Raw genomic sequence first — 22,334 nt, forward strand, 5'->3', positions numbered from 1 at the left:
AGTCATCTCCCTTTAAAAAGAGTCCCGGAAGTCCCACCCAGTGTCTTTTCTCGCATTTCATTGGCTGGCCCCAGCTGCTGGGGAGTCTAGGAAATGTAGTCTTGTAGCTGAGCACACTGCTACTATAGTGAAAGTCAGGGTTGCCTCACTGAAGAAGTGGGGATGGGGCATCTCTGCCAAAGTGACACATCCTAGAAAATCAAGCCGTGCATGCACAGCGAAGCATACATTTTTTCCAGTGTCCGGGAGTTTGTCTTCCTGTCAGGGACCTCCCTTCTCAGAATCAAGTGTCTGAACAACAGCGTTGTTGGTGAATAAGCCTAGAATAGGAAAGAGAAGGGGACAGCCTCGTGGCAATCCGGGCCAGCCGCATCAGGAGCTTCAGTTCCCCCCTGCACTTTTCCCAGGGAGCAGAGTACTCAGAGCGTTCGTTCATTCCCTCGTGCACTGCTCACATGTGCCTTCAGCAAATATGCACGGAATCGCAACCATGGGCTGGACCCGTATGGTCTCTGGGGAGCAGCGGGGGGGATTTCTGCCCGCCAGGATCTCGCTGTCTGGGAATGCAGGAACGCACACACGCATAACTGGAATGGCAAAAAGCCGGCCCCGGCTAAGAGGGATGGCTGGAGGTGACGGACTTCAGGGGGCTTCAGGGCTGCACCGTGGACAACAGGCAGGATGGATGCCTCTCCCCTTCCCGCTTGCCCGTCTGTCCCTGGAATGCCCTCAGCTCCTCCCTGCTGCCCCCTGTGCTGTCCACTGCCCTCTTCAGGCCTCCCAGTCAGGACAGATGGCCTTCCGGGCAGAGAGGAGAGCTCAGACAATATCTCGTGATGAATATCTCGTGGCTCCAACTCTCGATTCTCTGCTGCGTGCTTTTGTCATTGGCCTGTCAGTTTCAGAGGCAGAGGAAGGAGGCATTAATTCTGACTGGAAAGGTGAGAAAAGAAAGACTTCTCGGAGGAGGGTGAGCAGAAAAGCTCCTTGGAGTGAGGACTGAGGAAGGGTAATCCAGGTGGGGAGAGCCAAGGCCGAGAGCGGCTCCTTGTCTTCCTGGCCGCCACTGACCAAGTACCTACTGTGTGGCAAGCATCTGGCACGTGCTATCCCTAATCATTCTAACAACGGGCCCTCGGCCACACAGCAGGCAGTGGCGGAGCCAGGATTTGAATCAAAATCCAACACCTAAATTCAAGCTCTTCCCGCTCTGCTATGGAGAAAGCACAGAAGAAGAGGCCAGGGCAAGCAGAGAGGACAGCGTGGGAGTGAGGCTGAGGCTGGCGCGGGCCTGAGGCTGAGAAGCGGAGGGACTCGGAGGAGACTGCCCGGCTCGTGGCCCTAGGGGTCTTGTTTTGTTCTTTAGGGAACAAAGAAGAGAGTGACTGGATCCCAGCTGTGTTTGAGGGAGACTATTCTGGCAGCAGTGCCTGCGGACTGGGAGAGCCCTCAGGAGGGTGGAGTGGGCAGCTGAGGGGACGAGGGCTCGGGTTAAGTCACTGTCGTGGAGTGGGAATGGTGCATGGCAAACCCACAGGGCACATTGATACTTGGATATAGTGGGTGGGGGGAATCACAGGCGGCTCCGGGGCCCCAGCCTCCCCGGCGGAGCGATCAGGATCTGCAGGAGACGGAGCGCTGCTTCTGAACCTTCGACCACAACCCACAGAAAGAAACGCCGTTTAGATCGGATCCAGCGCTCGCCCACACACACTCCCGAACACACGGCACATACAACAAATCAAGTTTCAGAAAACCCTGTTTAACCTTACTGCACGGTTCTCACTGAATTGTTCAAAGGAATTCTGGACCCTTAAAAAAATCTGATTGCAACCCCTTGACTGATTTCATAGCCAACTAATGGATTATAACAGTTTAAAAAGCTCTGAGAGAGAGTGTGGCAGGGAGCAGGTTAAAGGAGGGTTGGTGGAATGGGTTCAGCTTGATTATGTTGAAGGGCTTCTGCTGGGAAAACCCAATTGGCAGCTGAAGTCTGGAGCTCAGAAATGAGCCCTGGGCTGAGGCGGGAAGTGTGCAAGTCCTCGCTCCACTGCTCTCTCTCCCTCCCTCTCGCCCTCTCTCCCTCACAGGTGGGAAGATTTCTGGGGGAGGTGGATGGTGCCCTTATGACCCAGCTGCTCAGCATGGGGGTGTTCAGCCAGTAAGTGGGACACGCTTCTCCCCTGTCTGAATACACACAGAAAAGGCAGGATCTGATGCTAAATGGTCCGGACAGATCTCGGAATCCTGACCTCAAAAACCCCCAGCGAAAGCCCCAAAGAGCTCCAAAAGCAACCTTTCTGAAGCCAGGGACTTGACTTGAGGTGGAGAGGGGCCTCAGTCGTGTGGGCCCCTGGAGCAAAGTGCAGAAATGTAGTTCTCAGCACCTGCCGTCTGCTGACCTGCCCGTCCTAACTCACGCCCCCTCGAGTCCCCATGAATGAGACCCTGCTGCACACTTCCCCTGGGGCAGGGGCAGGGCACAGGGGATAGTCTGGACTCGCTGTTTCCTGTTTCTGATTTTCAGAGTGACCATGTATGACTACCAGGCCATGTGCAAGCTCCAGAATCACCATCCCAGCGCCGCCCGGCCCCTGGTCAGTGTGAGTGTCACCCCAGACCTTTCTTCCACCAGACGGCAAGCCCCCTGCTGTCCTAAAATGAGGTCACTTGGTCCCTGTTCTCACCCAGCCTCTGGCCGTCTGGCCCTCTCTGACTTCTTCCTGCCTCCCTGCTCTCTGCACTTGGCCTTCTCCCACCCTAGGTCCGGAGGTGTTATCTTTAGGGCTTCAGGGGAATTGTTCTGGCAGCTCATGAAATAACAGGGCCTCTGGTAGAGAAAGTAGACTGTAGCCCCTCTCTTGCTTTGTTCCTAACCTCACCTCTTAGTGCTGTCACACAAGTCATCAGGGATCCTAGAAATGTCCCGGAGTGGCTCATGCACATGAGGGCTTGACCGGCCTTCTCGATGGGTATTGTCCAACCCCCAGGCGTTTGCCCTGCAGTAGGAATTTCCCCGATAACTCAGCTTTCCAACCCTCCCCTGCTGGGAAGGGGTGGGAGGTAGTGGCAGCAGGAGCGGGGAGCCATGGGGGTTGTAGTATGTAATGTTGATGCCAAGGGGAGCACTGTCACCCAGGCCTTGGGATTAATGGTGTGTCCTTTCCTTGCCAGCCCGTCTCCGCCCTCCTGACTGCTACCAGGTGGCTGGTGAATGAGCTCCTGCTGTGAGTGAGGGGCTGAAGCTGGGGGCTGGGGCAGAGCTGGGGAGGGGCTCACACAGGTGTGGCTTATGAGGGAGCCCTTTGAGCACGAGCTGCCTGAGGTCCCCACAACCCAGGAGGAGGCAGGCAAGATCCCCGAGTGGAACTGGCCATGCACAGATGGCACCTCCTCCCTACACACTGCTGCCAGGGAGCCCTCTCTGCTCATCCAGGAGCCTCCAGCAGGGCAGAGGGTATCCTGGATGAGAGGGCCTGGAGCGGGCACCATCTGGGGGCTCTGGCACTCCAGCCCACTCAGGGACCTGGGTGGGGAGTGCAAGCAGGGGTCCGAGATTCAGTTCTGTGTCTGACAGGTTCCTGCTGGAGTGGAGCGCCTGGGGTTCCTGGCATGTGGACAGGGGTGCTGAGGGTGAGTAGACGCGACTGCATAACTGAGGGTTTACTATCAATGCCATTTCAGTCAGCTAATTGGACACCTGTCACCTCTGGGTGGATGACAGAGGGGATGGGGGACTCTGGAGAGTTCATTGCTCATATCTCACCCTGCTTGGCCTTCTCTCATCACCTTCCCTTTACTCCTGGCTCCCTGCATCTGTGTGTGTGACGTCATACCATCTCGGGATACCACTGCTCCATGTGACATCATTCATTCCATGTGACATCAACACCCTGTGACATCCTGACCTCATGTGACATCATGCCCACCCTCTGCTGGGCCTCATGTCCTGGACAGCCAAAGCTGTCTTCCATCACTGTAAGTAGCATCAATTGAGGAGCCCCCAGTGGGTCGGTTGGGAGCCACAGAGCTGCAAAGGGCCTGTCCTCAGCTCTCCATCCCAGGATGCATCCAAGAAGGGCTGTGCTCTCTTCATCCTGGGACACCCCTGACCCAGAGGGCCTCTCCCAATTTAAAGCCCCATTCTTAGTGGGTAGCCCAGATCTCATCCCACACAAGTATAGTTATACCCCAGGGAAAATAAAACAGGCCAGCTGTCTCCTCGGGTGAAAATGTTTACGATTCCAAGAGGAAAATGGTGATGTGGTCCAGGGGTTGGGACACGTGAGATGAGCTGCCCCCAGGTCTCCTCACAGAGGAGGAAACAGCAGCGCCTCCAGCTCAGGCACCCTCACTCGACTTGAGAAATGTCACCTGTCCACAGTGAAGGGGAGGGCAAGAGGATTAAGGGGCTGATGTCTCCCCCAAGCCAGCCCTTGGCATTCCCACTGCCTCTGCTCTCATCTCAGATCCTGCATATCGGTGCTGACACCTGCCCCTCCCCAGCTTGCAGAGGGAGGAAGGAAGTGGCTTTCCCAAGGACACTGGGTGACAGTGTCCATCACACACCACTGATACCCAAGGCCTCTGAAGCCCAAGCTGCTGCCCCTTCCACTGTGGTGCACTCTGCTCCTTTCCCTTCCCTGTCCTTCTCTCACCCCACCCCTCCTTTACAAGTCCTGAAAACTTTCTGACAAAGGAGCCATCTGCAAAAGACTAGAAGGTGCTTCACTGGTAGTGCCCACACTCACCCCGGAAGTGTTGAAGCTGAGATCCTCACGGGCACGGACTTCTAAGGCCCTTCCAATTCCCGTGATGCTCTTTCTCCCATCTGTGCCTCTGTCTCCCCATAGCCCACAAGCACAAGAAACAGGACACGCTGCAGCCCTGTGACACGGAGTACCCCGTGTTTGTGCACCAGATGGCCATCCGGGAGACCAACGGGGTCATCGAGTGTGGGGCCTGCCAGAAGTAAGACCCGAGGCAGCTCTGCCTGTCCTCTGCCTTGGGGTGGGGCTTTGTCACTGACAGGGAGCCGTGTTTAAAGTGGGGAGAAAGGGGGGGCTCTCAGTGAAAGGGCTTTGTTTCACACTTTCCTCAGTGGAGGAAGCACAGGCTGAGGCAGAGGGTATGAAGTGAGCTGGCCAGCTGGGGACAGTGGATGGCGGGTGTGCTGGGCAGGGAACTAGGGAGAGGTGGTCCTGAGGCCAGATCCTGTGTCAGCAGATCCACCCCCACCTCAGGCCCCAAAGCCACCCCAGACAGAAAAAATGATCCCACAGTTCGGTGTCTGTCTTACACCCGCTTAGGCAGAGGCCAGCCCTCAGCAGCTCCATTCCATCAGGCAAGCCCTCGGAAGGCAAGGGTAGATTTAAGAAAGAAACAAGTCAGCTCTCCCTTAGAAACCTGTCCACGCAGAAAAGCAGGAGAGCTCGAGCATGGCCTCAGGAGTGGGTGGGGTGGAGGAGGGTTCCTAGCTTTGTCAGACCACCCCTGGCATGTGGGGGCCCAGCTCAGACTCAGGCCTTCTCCCGCTAGATGCGGCCAGCTCTGCCAAGCCCTGGGGCAGGGAGCCAGGGAGGCCAGACTAAAAGTCCTCTCCTGCTGACTCCCACCCCCGACTCGGGGACCTCCCCACCGGGAGTTCTGTCCTGGGCCGGGAGGCAGTGGCCTCCTCTGGGGTGTCCCCTGGCCAGCCCTGCCATTCACCAGGGCCTTCCCAGGATGGCCCTGAGCTCCCAAGGCCTCGGCCCTTGCCATCAGACAGAGCCAGCTTTCCACCTCTTACACTAGTGTGCAGTGTTGGGAGGACACTAACCTCACAACAGTGGTTTTCTTGGGGCTATTGTTATTTGCACACTTACCTTAAATCCTTCTTGTGAGGGTAAACTAAATGGTGTGTTGTAAAGCAAAGACTTTAGAATAGACTGATCTGAGTTAAAAACTGGCTCTGCTGCTCCTAGCTGTGTAACCTTGGGGAAGTTATTTAACCCCTTCTAGCGTGTTTTCTCATCTACAAGAAGGGAATAATACCAACTTCATAGGGTGTGGGGGATGTTAAACATACACCTGTGCTTGTGTACGTCTGTGTGTGTGTGTGTGTGTGTGTGTGTGTAAAATCATGCCTCCTGGGGGAGATGCTCAGTGGGCGGCAGCTGCTGTTATGTAATGCACCGGGCCTTGTGCCTGACAGGCTTCCCATGCTAACCCCTTACTGCCTGGCTCTTCCACAGGACTCCTGGACAGTACACAGGGGCACTGTGCCACCTTGTGGCCAAGCCTGAGCATTGCATGTTCCCCACGTGGCCTGCCCCCACCGCAGTTGCCCAAAGCAGGGATAACCACACCTCCCTATTTGCTTGAGACAGTCTTGATTTATGCCAGTTGTCCCTGCATATATTAATAACAACTCCTTTCACTCTTAAAAATGTCCTGGTTTGGGGGCCGGCCTGGTGGCATAGCGGTTAAGTTTGCACACTCCACTCTGGCGGCCTGGGGTTCGCAGGTCCGGATCCCAGGTGCAGACCTAGCACCGCTCATCAAGCCATGCTGTGGCCACATCCCACATAAAATAGAGGAAGACTGCCATAGATGTTAGCTCAGGGCCAATCTTCCTCACCAAAAAAAAGTCCTGGTTTGGTCTTCCTTGCCTTCTCCATTCTGCTAGGAAAGGAGCAGTGCAACTGCAAAGGCTTGTGGGTAAAATAAGCCAATAGGATGAGTCAGTTGCCCAGGATTGTTCCTCTACTTGCCCCTAATCTGACCTGCCTCATTCCTTCCCCTGCCACCCCAACTCCACGCTAGTAAGTGTCCAGAAGTTCTTTCCCTAGAAGCCCAATGTCAAGCCTGCCGTGGAGAAGTTCCACGAACCCACCTCTCTCTTTACTGCAGGATCTTTGTGATGCAACAGATTCCCAATAGCAACCTTCTCCTCCTGGTGACAGACACCACCTGTGACTGTAGCATCTTCCCGCTCATCCTGCAGGAGGCTACCGAAGTCAAATATATCCTTCCAGTCCTCCAGAGGACGGGGGGAGGGCTGGGTGGACATGGAGGGGATGTCATTGAGGGGCTCAGATTTTGAGACAGAGGTCAGCCTTCCTCACCCCCACCAGCCCACCCTCCCCCACACCATTATTTGTTCTCCAATCCTTCTCCCAGGCCCCTTGGTGCTACCTCCTGACCCCAGAAGCCACTTGCAAGGCAGCAGGTCCCACCAGGGTAGGTTCTTCCAGAACTTAAGTCTCCAGAATCACTTCCTGTTGTGAGGTATTCATTCGCCTTAACAGTGAATTCTGCACATAACGCCTCTGTCAAGTGTGACAGGATGCGTTCCCAGAAGCTCCGCCGGCGACCAGGTTCCTGCCACGCCTTCCATCCAGAGGTAGGGACTCGGCGGGGTGAGGAGTGGGCCTTGGCCTTCATCCTGGGTCCTCAGCTCTGTGACTGTCTGTGCACTGGCAGATATGATGCGTCTGGACACTTATGAAGGCAGCAGTACTTGTGCACCTCCTTGGAACATATCCAAACACACGCATTCACATTTAGGCCCCCGTGTCATTCAAGTACCAAGGCAACCCGGATCCCAGGGTGCCTCTATAAAGAGGTCCACATTTCCCAGGGTTTGGGCCCTCAGTGAATTAAAACACAGCTTCCTCCTATTGTCCTCATTGCAGCTGGGCTTCGCTTTGAATGATCTGAGCAAATAGGAGGAAACCTTATGTGCATATTACTAATGGTGAGCCCCCACCACGTGGCAGGCCCTGAACTGGGCGCTTTATACCCAGTATCATCGTTGCTGGATATGGCTGCCACAAGTAACTCACATCAAAGTGCTCCCAGAGTCAATGGCTTTCCTGAAGTCATTTTAAGAGGATGACCTCACACGCACTCCAAGACGGAGGGCAAGCAGAGGCTTGAGCCCGGCTCTTGAGCTGAGTGTACAGCCTCTACTTTCCCCTAAAAGGTGAGGGTCTAGGAAAGGTGGCAGAGCTTCCTTCACTTTCTGGGACTTACCCATTTCCCCAGGTTTTGGGCCCTTATTGGTCCCAGAGACCCTCCTCCCTATTCCTTACCTCCTCTGGCTGGGATGGTTACCTCATCTTGAATGCTGCCCCCTCATCTCTGCTCTGGGTTTGCAGGAGAATGCCCAGGACTGTGGCGGCACTTCAGACACCTCAGCTTCATTCACCCTGCTCCTGCTGCCTCTGTGTGCCTGGGTGCTACCACCCCAGCTGCTGTGGTGACACCCAGCCAGTCTGACTCCTGTTTTGACAAGGTGATCCATCCAGAGACATTCTAAAGAGTCAGCAACTGATGTGGGATTCAGCTCACTACAGTTGGGTTACATGTGGGTCAATGCTCATCTCTTTCTTGGGCTAATGGTCACTGCCTCCTGAGATTGCTGGATGAAACCAGAAACCACTTCCCCAAGACCTTCCAGGGTTCCTGGTACCATCCACCCCAAGTATCAATGGGCATCCTCCCATCCTTCCTACCTCCTCTTCGGGAGTCCAGCATGAGCTCAACTTGGACCAAGACAAAAGAATTTAGTTGCATCTATTCGCCAGAAGTCCAGACCCAGCCAAAGAAAGGGTCAGCTGTTTCTAAGGAACCTGTTCATTCAGTTGAATCCGAGGACTTAAAGGTACTAAGAGGGAGCAGTAGAATGAGGCCAAGGGCAGAAGTGAGATGAAGGCAAGAACATGTGCCCCCCTGAAACAGAGCTTCCTCAAAGTGAGATGCATGGTGGAGGCAGCTCAGTTTCCTAGCTGCTGCTCAGAGATCTAACTGTGTGTGTGAGAGAGAGAGTGAGGAGAAAAAGGCAAGAAAGTGAATAGTAATGGGAAAGACCCAGAATAGGAAAAGGTATTAAATCCTTTTACATCAACATGGCTGTATGTGATGTCTGCAAACTGTTGCTATTAAAAACCTTCTAAAAACGTCTTTGCAAAGCCCTAAGTTAAAGGAACTTTTGCATGTCTCTAAGAAAAAGCCAAGAGAGTGAAACATCCAGCCGCTGCACTGGAAGATGATGCAAGTCCAGGGGCGGTGGCAGGAATAGCTGCAGCCAAGCAGAGAGGTCCCTGGGAAGGGTGGTCCTTCACAGTGGTATGGTGACGGGTCTCCTGAGGGCTGGTTCCAGATGCCCAGGGAGGTCTAGGTCGCATGGTGGTCCTTTTCTGGCCACTAATCTACAAAACGAGCACCTGATTTTGTCCCTGGGGTTGGAACGTTTGAGAACATTCCAATTTCCAAAGCAGAGTCCACCAGAAAGAGAGCTATATCTGGGAACTCACTATCCACATTCACACCTCCCCCAGGGTCTCGAGGCCCGGGGACTGCCTCCTCCCTCCCCCTCAGACCTGGCTCCTAAGAGACGGCCATCTCCACTGTGAAGGCAGAACTGTGTACACATTCTGGGGACCCCAGATCTTTAAGCTTAACCACTGAGGAGGTCCAGCCAAGCCCCATGATAAGCGTGGATGGCGTGCAGGGCCTCGGGGACCCGTCTAGCCCTTCACACCTCACAGTACAAGTTTCCCACCAGCAATGGCCCGACTTCTCTCTAGAGTAGGCCAGCTCTGTAAAACACACTCATTGTGATATCTGTAAAGCGCCTGACAGCATCGATTATACGATGCTACTTTCATTACCATTTAAGTCTCACAACAACCCTGTGAGGGAAGCAGTAACAGACTGTTTCCAGCTGAAGAAGTCGAGCCTCAGAGGAGAGAAGGGATTGACTCAGCCAGCTTAAGCAGCACAGTAACGCTAGGAAGAGCTAAGGTTTACACGGACCAAGTCAATAACAGGCATTAACTTCCTGAATCCTCACAACCACCCTCTGAAGTAGGTACTAGTATCAACCCCATCTTATAGACCAGGAAACTGAAGCACAGTTACAAAATTGGCTCCAAATCGTTGGAAGAGTATTATGAGGTTTGAATGTGATATTCCTATAACGTGCCTGAAACTGCCTGGCATCTAGAAAGCACTAATGACACATTAACTACTGTCATCATTTGAACTTGTTTCATGCAGGAGGGACAAAGAACTTAGAGTCTGGATGCCAGAGCAACAGCAAGGTCGCAGGTGAGCGAGAGAGCAGCGGGGAGCTTTTTCCCCAGCCCCTCTGCCTGCCATAGCTCAAAAGACCTCATCGTTGGCAGGCAGGGCAGCAGGGCACTTCTTAACAGGTGCTCCAGCCCCTCCCTGCAAGGGCCCATGGCCACCCACATGCCTTTCTGAGGCACTGATAAATGTTCTGGCCTCCAACAGCATCTGACCTTAACTACTGACTCCTGAACACCGCCTGCTTGTCTCTCTAGGACAGGAATCCAGTGTTGTCTTTTGAAAAGGCTCTTCCCCACCCAACCAGAGAGAACATTTTCAGGCAAACTTATCAACTAGCTTGATCACATAATTTACAAACCAAGCTTAGGAAGTGCTGGGGCAGCTCCCAGCCTTGTGTCTGTTTCATCCCTCTGCCTCTGCATGGCCAGGAGTGAACTATAAAATCTGGAAATCCCTTTCAGAACCAATGGAAGGAAAAACCATTTCTGACAAACTAACCTTGCTCTTTACCTGGGAGAGCAGAATATTCCTTTGATTCAGAGGTCAGAACTATTCTTCCTCTTTCTACTTTTAACAGAACCACCAAAGGACAGCAGGTGGCAGCCTGGCTCAAACTAAAGAGCCATCATCTTGATTTCAGAGAAGCAAAGTTAAAATGAAGGTCATTTAATAAATGACAAGATTCTGGGAGACAGAATCTTGAAATTCCTTTTCTTATAAATGTTGCAAGCCTTTGGATAACCAAGAACTCAAGGCTACCAGGGGAATATATTAACTACTAAATCCACCTAATAATTTTGTTTTAATAGAAGTACTTTCAGGTTAAAATGTTTCAACAATCACTGCATAATGCTAAGTGAAGTTTTGGTTCAGGAGGGCAAGAGAGTGGACATATCTTAAAGTCAGAAAAGTACATTTGGGAGAGAGGGTTGCAGACCACAAAAGGGAGGATTTAGAGCAAGAGTTTGGCAGAAACGCCAATCACTATGGAAAGTTTGAGAAATGTTGATCTGTAAGAGCCACAGCATCTCAGTGAAAGATGCAAAGGCTATTTTATAAGCCCCATTTTAACAGGTGAGAAAGCAGAGGCTAGGGAAATAAATGACTTCTGGCCTTTGTCACCTGGCAAGTGGCAGAACTGAACTCTGAACCTCACTCTTTCTAGGTCAGCATAGCGGCCCAGGGATGGTAGGTGGGCATCCCGCAGCTGGAGTCCCTGCTTCCTGGGCTTCCCTGATCCCCGCTCTGTGCCGTCACAAGCAGAGGTTACAAGAGCCACACTGACCTTGTTTTCACAAGTCCAATAGTTGAAGGCAGAAAGCTTCATACATTAGGACACAGGGAGTGGGGGTCAACAGTCCATGCACACTGAGGGAAGGAAAATACAGAATGTGCTACAACTGAAGCAAAATATGCTTGAGACAAGGATATTTTTTCTGGAATAATTTTAAAGCAACATTGCCCAAAGGCTTCTCTAGAGCACCCAGAGCCCTAGCATTTTATAAAGTCAAAATTCAAACTTGTCCTCATTTATTTCCAATATCCACAGACATCACCTGAGAAAGGGAGCATATAGACAGCTTTTAGCAAAAAACTAGAAAAAACCCAGTGGGTTATTTGTATGTCTCAGCTTATTCTTCATTGAGTGAATGCAATCCAGTGGTCTATACCTGGATAAGTTATAGGGAAACCCTAAAGTTCTACCTATCCTTAAAAATGAGAAATCAGAATGGACGTATTATCCAAATACTGGAAATTCCCCTGGAAAAACTAAATTTACCTAAGGCAAAAGGACTGGGACTCTTCTCCTTCCTTAAATCACATACAAGGGTTAACAAACCCCAAAACCTTTAAGTCAATATAATGAGGTAATTTAATCTGAATTTTCTTCTTAGAGTGCTGGCAAGAGTCCGATTTTGCCCTTCTAAGCTTGTTTCCTCATCCATGAAATGAGAGTGAAATAATACTGATCAGTTCATAGCGTGGTGGTTATGATTATATGAGATATCAAGAGTCCTTTAAACACACCCCTTTGCATATGGTGTTCATTATATTATTTTTATTATTTTTACACACCTTAATAGTAAATTAGGAACCGCCTTTTGGAGTTAGCTCTCCTCTCCATTCTAACCCTGGTCCCAGTTATGATGAAAGCATAAGGAAGGTGGGGAAGAGTGAATTGGGCATAAGCACTCTGATTTGTGCCTTCAGATTGGGAAGTTTTTGAGAATTTCTTAAGCTTCAAGTAAGAAGTGCCAAAAGCTATTGGGAGGTAAACTGAGACAGTAAAAAAATACACAACAAAAGTTCATATTCCATTTGGTTCTTTTTATTAGAAGTTGAGAATACAGCAAGTAGGGAAATTTCATGGTGAATGGAACCGTCACACAGATGCCTTTCTGGAACCCCAAGCTTGTATGATCCCCAAAAATGTGCTTTGTGGCTTCAGCAATTTATAAAGGGAAAGGGGGAAATACTGAAAAAGGCCACTATTTAATGGTGAAAGAATGAAGCTGTGGAGGTCCTAACCACCTAACCAGCCTGGGGCCAAAAAAGGAAATTAAAAATCTGCACAGAGCAAGCAAGCCTCTGAGTGCTGAGAGTAAGGCGTTCAGGCGCCAGCCTGGTGAGAGTTCTCAGCGAGCACTGTCAGACCAAGTGCACAGTGAGGCTGTTGGTAGTGAGCTGCACATAGACAACACACACAAATGGGCACACGCACACAGGCACGCGCACACACACACTCTAAAAAGGAAGATTTTTACTGGATTATACATCATTGCTATTTTCCTTTTTCCTAAGGGTTTGTGCTATGTTGAACCAGATTCAGCTCCTCCTTTGGGTGTGGGGTGGTGACTGGGCTCAGAGACTGCCACTTCTGTTGGTAGTGTTACAGGGCTGCATCTTATACCCTGTGTCCCAAAGTGCATGACCAAAGAGCAAGTCTGGCTTCTGATATGTGCTGTTGTTTCCAAGAAACTAAGTGAGCATCCTTTCAGATGGCCACTGTCCAGCTGACTGTGTTTTCTCAAAGGGAGTAATACTGTTCTTTATTCTGTCAGGCACTACAGTAGTTCACCCACTGAGTCTTTTGCTGGGTCCACCTAGCACCCGGGGCAGTGACCTCATCCAGAACCAAAATCCTCTTAAGTTCTTTCCAAGTTCTACGACAGATTCTTTCTTCCTGGTTCCCAGCTTTCGCTGAGACTGGAAGGGGAGAGAAGGGAGAAAAATAACCAAGAAAACTCTATACCGAATAAATAGGAGACCCGTCCCATATTCTCAAACACCCACTTGAGAAAGTCAGTTCCCAAGCTTAGGGCCTTGATGTTTAGTTCTAATATTCCCAATCCCCAGGATGTAATTTAATCACCTGAAGTCTTAGATGACAGTAAGTAGCCTAAGAATCCACTGCTATTTTGCTGATTCACCTATGAGCCAAGCTCGGAATTCTATAAACCAGATCCCCTCACCACTCTCCCTGACACCATAAACGGGCACACCTCTGCGACATAAGCAATCTTTTTTTTCACTTCTAGCAGGTCTTTAAAGATAGAGCTTTAACGATTCTACCAGACTCCCTGGCAATAACATACAATTTCCTTTTAAAACTTCCCACTACGCTATCCCTAAAAACTGGGGTTCAAGGAATGCTGACAACTCCATGGTGGGTACTGGACCCTGCTTTACAAGATTTCTCCTGGCTTTCTCGTCCAATGAGAGCTGAGGTGTTGGTCACACCTAGACTTACCAAGACAGTGTACCAGAGGTGAAACTCATCTTTCCTAATCCAAAGGAAGTGTTCTCCTAACCTATGAAATGAGCTCAGGAGACCCCTGGACAAGTCAGGATCTCTTCTGCGGCTGGCTCCATGTGAAGAGCTGTGATGCCAGGGAAAGATCAATCTTTATTCCCAGGAGGAAGAAGGGTACATAGGGCAGTGATTCTAACAGAGGGAAAGTTCCAGAGCTCCATATGAAGGATATGGAGAACTCTCACATTCCTACAATCAGATAAAAATCATAACAAACTTGTGAACAGGATGCCAGGAAGTACTCAGATCAGCACGTGTGCTAACATTTCCAGAGCTCCTCCTACTGTCTCCACCACCCCTTTGCAACATAACTGACTTTCCCAAGTCGGTGGCTCTGCTCCTTCGAAAGGTTCACTATCAGAGCAGGAAACAAGTGAGTCTCTCAAATGACCCCTTACCTAGAGCCTTTATCTAACATATCCTGGTAGCCGTTCAGGTGCTGCTTCCACTGGGAAAACACACGCCACTTCCTTCAACCTGAGGATCCCAAAGGCTCTCGGGCATGAGAGTGGCCATGTGATCACTGGGCGGGGGCTGTACTCTCTGCCCCACCAGGGTCCAAGGAATGTCAGCCTTTAGAAGGCACCTTGGTGCACCAAGGCATTATACATTCTGGGGCTATCACCTGATCCTCCTATAGTCACTTTGTGCAAAATTGAAACAGTGTGTGGTACTTGCATGTTTCATTCTATACAAAAATTCTCCCTCCCTCCCCTACCCCTATATTTTAAACATTTATATAAATTCTTATTTAAACAGTAAATTAGAAATCTTATTTACATTAATTTCTTTGTTCTCCCAAAAGAGCATCTAAAATCACACTCCCACCTCTTAATAGGATATAAATGTTCACCTAAATTGGTTTGTATTATTGTTTTAAGGAGAGAGAAAGGGAGAAGAACAAACTGCCTGTAAACTGTTTCCCCATCTTCTACAAAGAAATATGATACGGATCAGAAGCCAGTTTGCCAAGGGTCTTACAGAGTTCTCAACTGGTAGATCCCAAGAATAAGTCAGGGTTTGGGCCATTTCTCCTTTTCTCCAAATTGATGCACTCCATCCTTTGAGGTATGATTTATTTTTGTTTTTCTCTTCTCAGTTGTGTACCACGTGGAGCCCCTGGGGCGTCACAAAGCCCATGAGGCTGTCAAAGTTTTGGGGCTCCTCTGGCACTGACATCAATGGCCAGTAAGGGAGGCCGGCAGGCGCTGCCGGCCCTGGTTCAGGGTCACACAGTCCCTGGCTACGAGTAGGTATCACAGTGCATCCTCTTCACTGCAGCCTCCGCCAATCATGAAACGGAACTCCTGGAGGTTTGAGACACCATGGAAGTGAACGAAAGCGCCAGCAACCACAAAGATGTGAAACAGCTGATGAGAGTGAAACTGGAGGCAAAGAAAAAGGGAGAGGGGTAGAGAAAGCCATACATTATTAAAAGAACACTAAAGATTCTTAAGATCATTTATGCTGAGCAGAGGCAGGGAATGGATGTGACAGAGTTCAAATTTGAGGCGTCCACAGATCTGGGAACATCTATTAGGCATATCACATTCTGCTGAATGGAAGGTTGGCTGCCCCCAAAGAAATCAAGGTGCTGCCAGTAAGTTCTTAACCTGGAAATGTGCTAGAGTATCTGGTGAACCCAGGGGCAAATGACATACACAGACTCTCTTGCCGACAGACCACAAAAGCCCCACGGATTCCCTGATGCCTAGCAGTGGCCATGGTTAGACATAGGGCTGCCTTTCCTCATTGCTGATGGTAGTTTTTGATGTGGACTAAAGCACTAAAGCTATGGTCATTTAAATGTTGCTCTCTGTTAGAAACACTGAAGGGATTTCCAGGATTGGGTGGAAGGTTAAAACATGGGGGCTAGAGTTTCCTTCAGCTCTAAGACTCTGGAATTACATGAACAACATACTCTATCAAAAGACTAGGAAAGCAGGGCTTTTTTCACTTCCTTCTCAAGTCAGAAGCTGGTCTACAGGCATGTGTTATTATTTCTGATTTAATCTGTTCTGTTGATTGCTAGTTCGTATCTTAAAAGGGGTTATCAATTGCTCAGTGCACCAAACATCATTTTCAAAAATTACACTTTTCTCTCATTATAGTTTCAAAATGAACAAGTACAGTGGCAAAACAGCATTTATCAAGGGAAAGACACTGTTTTAGAAATGTAAACAAGGAGGATCCGAAAATCATGTCCCAAAAGACGTTTCCTAGGAAACCAAAGGGGATTCATTCTCCCAAAAAGGGGGGAAAGGTAAAAAGCTCTCCACATCAATGTCAAAATTATGATGAGGCAATCTCAGAAAGACAAATTAGTCAATCTGAAGCTCAAAAGATTGCCTAAATTTGCAATATCTTCATGTTACAGATAGCTAAACTAAACTTTAAAGGGACTACATAATCAGCTTAGTCTACAATAATCAGCAACAGGCTAAGGAACAGAATTGTAAAGGTCACACTTCACTTCAAACCACCCTCCAACGGTGTACTATTAAAAATGTTTCAGGCCATCTTCAGTTATCAAATTTTCATCTACTGGTCTCCTTATATTTTCTTTTCCCCTTCTCTTACCATTAATCACAATCCAGTTATCTCTACGTCCTCGTCCAACCATAAGTACTCAATTTCTCATTACAAATCACTGAATTTTGGTATCAAAAAGGACTCTGGTAAAAATCTGGTCTATTACCCTAATTTCATAAACGAGGAAACCAAGACAAAGCATGACTAGATGCCTTGCCTGTACAGTGCAGCATACAGGAGCACAGACTCTTGATATCAGCCAAGCTTGATGCAAATTCCACTCCTACTACTTAACAGCCAGGCACGTTAGACAAGTTACCTAATCTCTCTAAGCCTCATTTCCTAATCTGTAAAATGAAACCTTAATAACAGGTGTTACACCTCCTAGGGCCAATGCATTAAATGAGGTAATCTGTGTGAAGTATTCACTCAGTACTGCACTGGGCACCTAGTAAGCGCTCAATAAATACTAGTTATTATTGTGCTGATTGTCCAGAGAAACAGAACTAATGAAGGAGAGTTAGGACTAGAGTACAGCTCTCTCAATTTTGAGTCTAAAACTTTTTCAATTATTTCACTTCCCAGTCTGCCAGTAACCCTCTAACAGGCATATATGTATCCACATTAACTACTCCTGATCATACTTACCCAGATGTCACACTTGCCAGGAAAGAAGCGCTCAGGGATGCGGGCAGCATACAGGGCAGCTCCCGTGATATAGAGGCTGGCCATCAGCATCAACCAGCCAATCTGTCCTATGGTAGCAGCCTTCAGGAATCCCTCCGAGATGACATAGTGCAAAGTAGGAATGATTCCACTCAGGCCTAGGCCCAAAAACACTCCTATGAATCACAAGAAAAGATTAAGTAAAAATGCATGAGAAGTAAGGAAGAATTCACCATTACAGCACAGTACTGGTAATTCTGTAAACTGAATCATTAAAATAGGATGAAACATTAGCTTCTTGTTTGAAAGGAAAAAGAAGGTTCTTCAAACTCTGGGATACTGCTACACAAGAAAGCACAGCTATGTTCTAAAAGATGGAGCTATTTATAATCACAAGGATTCTCCTGCTGAGAGAGGCTTAGCTTAACAAGTCAGTAGTCCTCGAAGGACTTAGAATTATGTTGCTAAGCGTTTTAGGAATAGGCAGCCTTAGGAGTTTGTTTAAACGTCCCTACATGCTGCCTCAATATACAGATTACGATACAGAGTAATTTTACATATTTTATCTTCCCTCTGAAGCAACAGACATTCCTAGGGTGGGAGTGGGGTGGAATGAGAGAGAGACAAGCTTCCAAAAGTACCAATCAGGTACAGAAGTCTATCAGAATCACGACACCACAACCCTACTGCCTTCAGAATCATCTACAGCAGTGGTTTTCAAACTTCTGGATATCACCTAGGTTATAAGATCAATGAAGTGAGTCTGGCTCAGCATTTTTTTTTTTAATGAACTAGAGTAAAATAAAAAATACCAGACTGTGTCACAAGTGGAGGGTTAAGAACTAGTTTGTAAAAGTTTTCTAATTTATATATATGTGAATTTATGCGTATATACATGTGTTTAGGGTTGTAAGAGAAAATGTCATGATCAAAAAAGTTTGGAGGTAACTGATCTAAAACCACTTTGAAATCTGTTGTCAACCAAAGCACCACAGGAACTTAGCACAGCAGCCAGTAACTGCTCCTGCATTTTGACACAAAGAGTTAAGAATGACCTTTGCAAAACAAACTGTCATTTGGTAAGCTTTCTCAAAAGACAAGGAACCTATTATTTGCTTTGGACATTACCAAATAAGCTCCTGGTATGCAACAATATATCTATGCCCGTATGCATACTCATAAATAAAATGGGCATTTACAAGAGGAAGGGAGAACGGCAATGTTCATCTCACAAAAGAAAGGAATCAAGCAGACCTAAATAAAAACTATTGCCTACCTCTACTCCTCACTAAAGAAACATCATCACGATCCTGTGCTTTCACTTATTCTTTTCCGCTACATGCTAAGCAAAGGCTGCTAATGGTCTTGCTTATCATTGTCTAAGGCAAAGGCTCGGGAACTTGGTTCTTCTGATGTGTATAAATAGCAGGATGTTCAGCTCTACTCAGCAAAGATGTTCTTATCTCACGCGCTCAGGCAGGCTTAACACCACAGTTCAATACACTACTGAAAGTCAACCCTGACCACTGCTCATGTGGCTCATATAAACACTTAAAAAGGGAAGAGGGTAGTGTTATAATAGTGGTCATTAACATGAAGTTAATTCTAACCTCTAATCTTTTAGGTAACCGCAGATGAACCATGGCTTAGATTTTAATACTAAATGGCTTTTTTTAAAACAAGGTTGAAAGGAAAAATATTCCTTTTAATACTTCTTGTTCATTCTCAGTAGGCACTGCGTTTGTTGCTGGGGAGAGAAAATTGAAGACACAGCCCTGGCCACAAGGAGTTGCCAGTCCTGTGGGAGACAAAACATGTCTCTGTTAACACCATACTCCTACAGGAAGGCTCAACCTAGGCCCCCAGAGGCTTTTGGCTTTTCACAGGCTCTCCAGTTAAACAGGCATTATCCTAACAATAAAGAGCCTCTCTATCTATATCAGAAGAGATGTATGGTGCCCACTATAGTAGAACACAACCAGTATGAAGTCTTATTCACCTAAGCAGATTACACATTTTAAAATAAAAATACAAAACAAAAAATGACAACACAAAAACCAATCACTACAAAAAGTACACGCCAAGCTGAGAGAGTAAGAAGAATCTTGTTCATTTTACAAAGTTTACAGAGCCACTGCCTTACGGACAGGGTATGACCATAAACTCAAGTAAACTACACTGCCCAAAATACTCATCAGCTCATACAGCTCACCACTGCCCCTCCACTCTAACAGTTTAAGATAACTAATGAACAACAGTACATTAAAAGCCCCTCAAGAATAGGAACTGTGATTTACTCATCTTTGCATCACAAGTACATAGCATAATGCTTGGCAAATGGCAGACCTTTAATAATAAATGACTGGTAAATAAGTGAATGTCCAGCGGAAAACATCCACGTACTCTTACCTGCTCTTACTCCTCGATACTGAGGGGTGGCAAACATGTCCCACTGAGAGACTATAATGGCTGCGATGCCCAGCACACAGATGACAATCAAGTAGATGAAGCAAGGTTGTGGGTTACAGTAGAAAGAATAATAAAGCCAAGGAACGAAACTTCCCATAATCAGAAGAGCAATACCAGAGTAATCCAGCCTAAGATAGGGAAAAAAAATCCATTTAATCTTAATAATTATTGCCCACTATAGGTTCTAATTAATCCCCCATGACATGAGGTAGCAATAACAGCTAAGAGGCAAACTGGGATGCTTGCTTTAATTTTTAAAGAAAGTTCCCATCAGATGGTATCAAGAATTCTGCCAACTCTGCTGGATGTTTTTCCCTAACCCACTGACTCTTAAATCACTGATCAAAATATGGTCTTTAAACGGGGCCGGCCCCGTGGGTGAGTGGTTAAGTTTGTCACTCTGCTTCGGAGGCCCAGGGTTTCACCAGTTTGGATCCTGGGCGCGGACATGGCACCACTCACCAAGCCATGCTGAGGCGGTGTCCCACATGCCACAACTAGAGAGAGCCACAACTAAAAGTACACAACTATGTTCCGGGGGGCTTTGGGGAGAAAAAGGAAAAATAAAATCTTAAAAAAAAAAAAATGGTCTTTAACGATACTTACTTAGAGAAGATTCGGGAGACCCCTTCTGAGTGGCAGTAGACTGTGTGGAAGAGCCATGAAAAAGAAAGGCAGAGAATGGCCCCCAAGAAGAATAATCCAAAGACCACCTTCTCTTGCAGAGGGGCCACAAAAGAGATGTTCGGGCGAAACATATAGAAGATCCCGAGGCACAGGAAGAACACACAACCTAAGAAGAGAGCACAGGGGAGAGAAGAGATCATGCTTCTGAAGAAACAGTGTTATACGTTATGTTTTCAATCCTTCACAATGAGAATGATGTTTGAATTGAAAGTTCCATGAGAAAAATTTGCCAAATAACCAAAGCTTACCCAAAATTCTCATCTACTGCAAACATTGCTGGTATCATATAGTCCTTAGCTTCATAAACTGATATACAGAATAACTTATTTATCCAAGAGTATAATCCAAAAAGAAACCAGGCAATGCTGCTACTCCTTAGAAGACTAAATCAGTCCACTTCTACCTCTACATCTAGTAAGAAATTTCCTTTATAAAGTTTTTGGCACATTATGTTGAAGCCCAGCTTTCAAAGGTCCCATTCTGCATTTGCTTTTGCAATGAGTTCCAATACCTCCAAACTGTGCCAACAAGTACAGCTTTCCTCCACCGACAGCTGTCAAGGAACATTATGCTTCTCTGGTCCTCACCAGTTGGCCCAAAACTTCAAGAATTAAGGACAGTAAAATGCCTATTCAGGCTATTTCATAACTGGTTTTTAAACTGTTCTTCACAGTAAGATAACATATTTTTATTTGCTTATAGAAGGGCCACTTAACAGAAGGAAGGCACAGAAATTAAGAAGTTAGACATCTGCTAAGTGATTCTGTTTGATCCATTTAATAAAACATTTACCCTGAATTGGAAGTCAGCAATGAACTTGATTTGATTCTCTATTCTACTCTCACTATACTAGCAGGCAGGAACTTGGGGGCACAGTGGAAACCAAAGTAAGAAATACAAGCCAAATGGGTAAGGCCAGAAACTATTCAGTGTATTCAAAAGGTTGTGTAACCATCACCACTATTTAATCCAGAATATTTTCATCACCTCCAAAAGAAGCCCTACACCTATTACAGACACCTTCCATTCTCCACTATCCCCTAGCCCTCAACAACCACTAATCTACTTTCTGTCTCTATGGATTTTACCATTCTGGGCACTCCATGTACAGTAGTCCCCCCTTATCCATGGGCGATAAGTTCCAAGACCCCAGTGGATGACTGAAATCATGGATAGTACGAACTCTATGTATACTGTGTTTTTTCCTATACATACATACCTATGATAAAGTTTAATTTATCAATTAGCCACAGTAAGAGATTAACAACAACTAAAAATTAAATAGAACAATTATTAACAAGTATACTTTAATAAAAGTTACGTGAATGTGGTCTCCCTCTATCCTTCTTCCTGTGATGATGTGAGATGATAAAATGCCTACATGGTAAGAAGAAATGAGGTGAATGATGCAGGCATTGCGATATTAGGCTACTGGCTGACCTTCTGACAATAGTCAGAAGGAGTATCATCTGCTTCCAGACCATGCTTGACAGCACGTAACGGAAACCACAGAAACTTAAACCATGAATAAGGGGGAGAGACTACTGTATATGGATCATACAATAATATGTGGCCTTTTGTGTCTGGCTTCTTCCACTTAGCATAATATTTTCAAGGCTCACCATGCTGTAGCATGTATCAATACTTCAACCTTTTTTATGGCCAAATAATATTTCACTGTATGGATATACCATATTTTATTTATCCATTCATCAGTTAATAGATATCTGAGTTGTTTCTACTTTTTACCTACTATGAATAATGTTGCTGAACACATTCATATACATGTTTTTGTGTGAACATGTTCTCAAGTCTCTTGAGTATATATATCTAAGGAGCAGAACTGCAGATAAATCTAACTTTCTGAGGAATTGTCAAGCTGTTTTTCATAGGGGTACCATTTTACATTCCTACCAACAATGTGCGAGAGTTCTAATTTTTCCACATCCTTGCCGAGACTTGTTATTTTCTTGATTATTGCCATTCTAGTGAGTGTGAAGTGGTATCTCATTGCATTTCCCAAAATGACTAATGATGAGCATCTTTTCATGTGTTTATTGGCCATTTATAGATCTTCTTTAGGGAAATG

The 22,334-nt window shown here is 47.2% G+C and overlaps 2 protein-coding genes across 9 annotated transcripts in view; one reads left to right on the forward strand and one right to left on the reverse strand.

Moving 5' to 3' along the window:
• Positions 1–8,946, forward strand: part of CACNA2D4 (calcium voltage-gated channel auxiliary subunit alpha2delta 4) — a 105,431-nt gene extending 96,485 nt beyond the window's left edge. Inside the window, exons 30-38 of the mRNA XM_023642900.2 lie at positions 2,091–2,161; positions 2,528–2,603; positions 3,175–3,227; positions 3,578–3,633; positions 3,958–3,978; positions 4,854–4,971; positions 6,892–7,004; positions 7,302–7,384; positions 8,142–8,946. Of these exons, the coding sequence (XP_023498668.1) occupies positions 2,091–2,161; positions 2,528–2,603; positions 3,175–3,227; positions 3,578–3,633; positions 3,958–3,978; positions 4,854–4,971; positions 6,892–7,004; positions 7,302–7,384; positions 8,142–8,246 (696 nt within the window). The 3' untranslated portion in view covers positions 8,247–8,946. The remainder of the gene's footprint in view (positions 1–2,090; positions 2,162–2,527; positions 2,604–3,174; positions 3,228–3,577; positions 3,634–3,957; positions 3,979–4,853; positions 4,972–6,891; positions 7,005–7,301; positions 7,385–8,141) is intronic.
• Positions 8,947–12,384: 3,438 nt separating this feature from the next.
• Positions 12,385–22,334, reverse strand: part of ADIPOR2 (adiponectin receptor 2) — a 126,219-nt gene continuing 116,269 nt past the window's right edge. For 7 of the 8 annotated variants that reach the window (XM_023642181.2, XM_070269131.1, XM_070269129.1 and 4 more), the window contains exons 5-8: positions 20,165–20,351; positions 19,499–19,686; positions 17,072–17,265; positions 12,385–15,276 (exon numbers count right to left, since the gene is read on the reverse strand). In XM_023642181.2, coding sequence (XP_023497949.1) covers positions 15,148–15,276; positions 17,072–17,265; positions 19,499–19,686; positions 20,165–20,351 — 698 coding nt within the window. In that variant the 3' untranslated portion in view covers positions 12,385–15,147. 8 annotated transcript variants of the gene reach the window in all.

This window comes from Equus caballus, chromosome 6, assembly GCF_041296265.1.
Source record: "Equus caballus isolate H_3958 breed thoroughbred chromosome 6, TB-T2T, whole genome shotgun sequence".
Classification (NCBI taxonomy): Eukaryota; Metazoa; Chordata; class Mammalia; order Perissodactyla; family Equidae; genus Equus; species Equus caballus.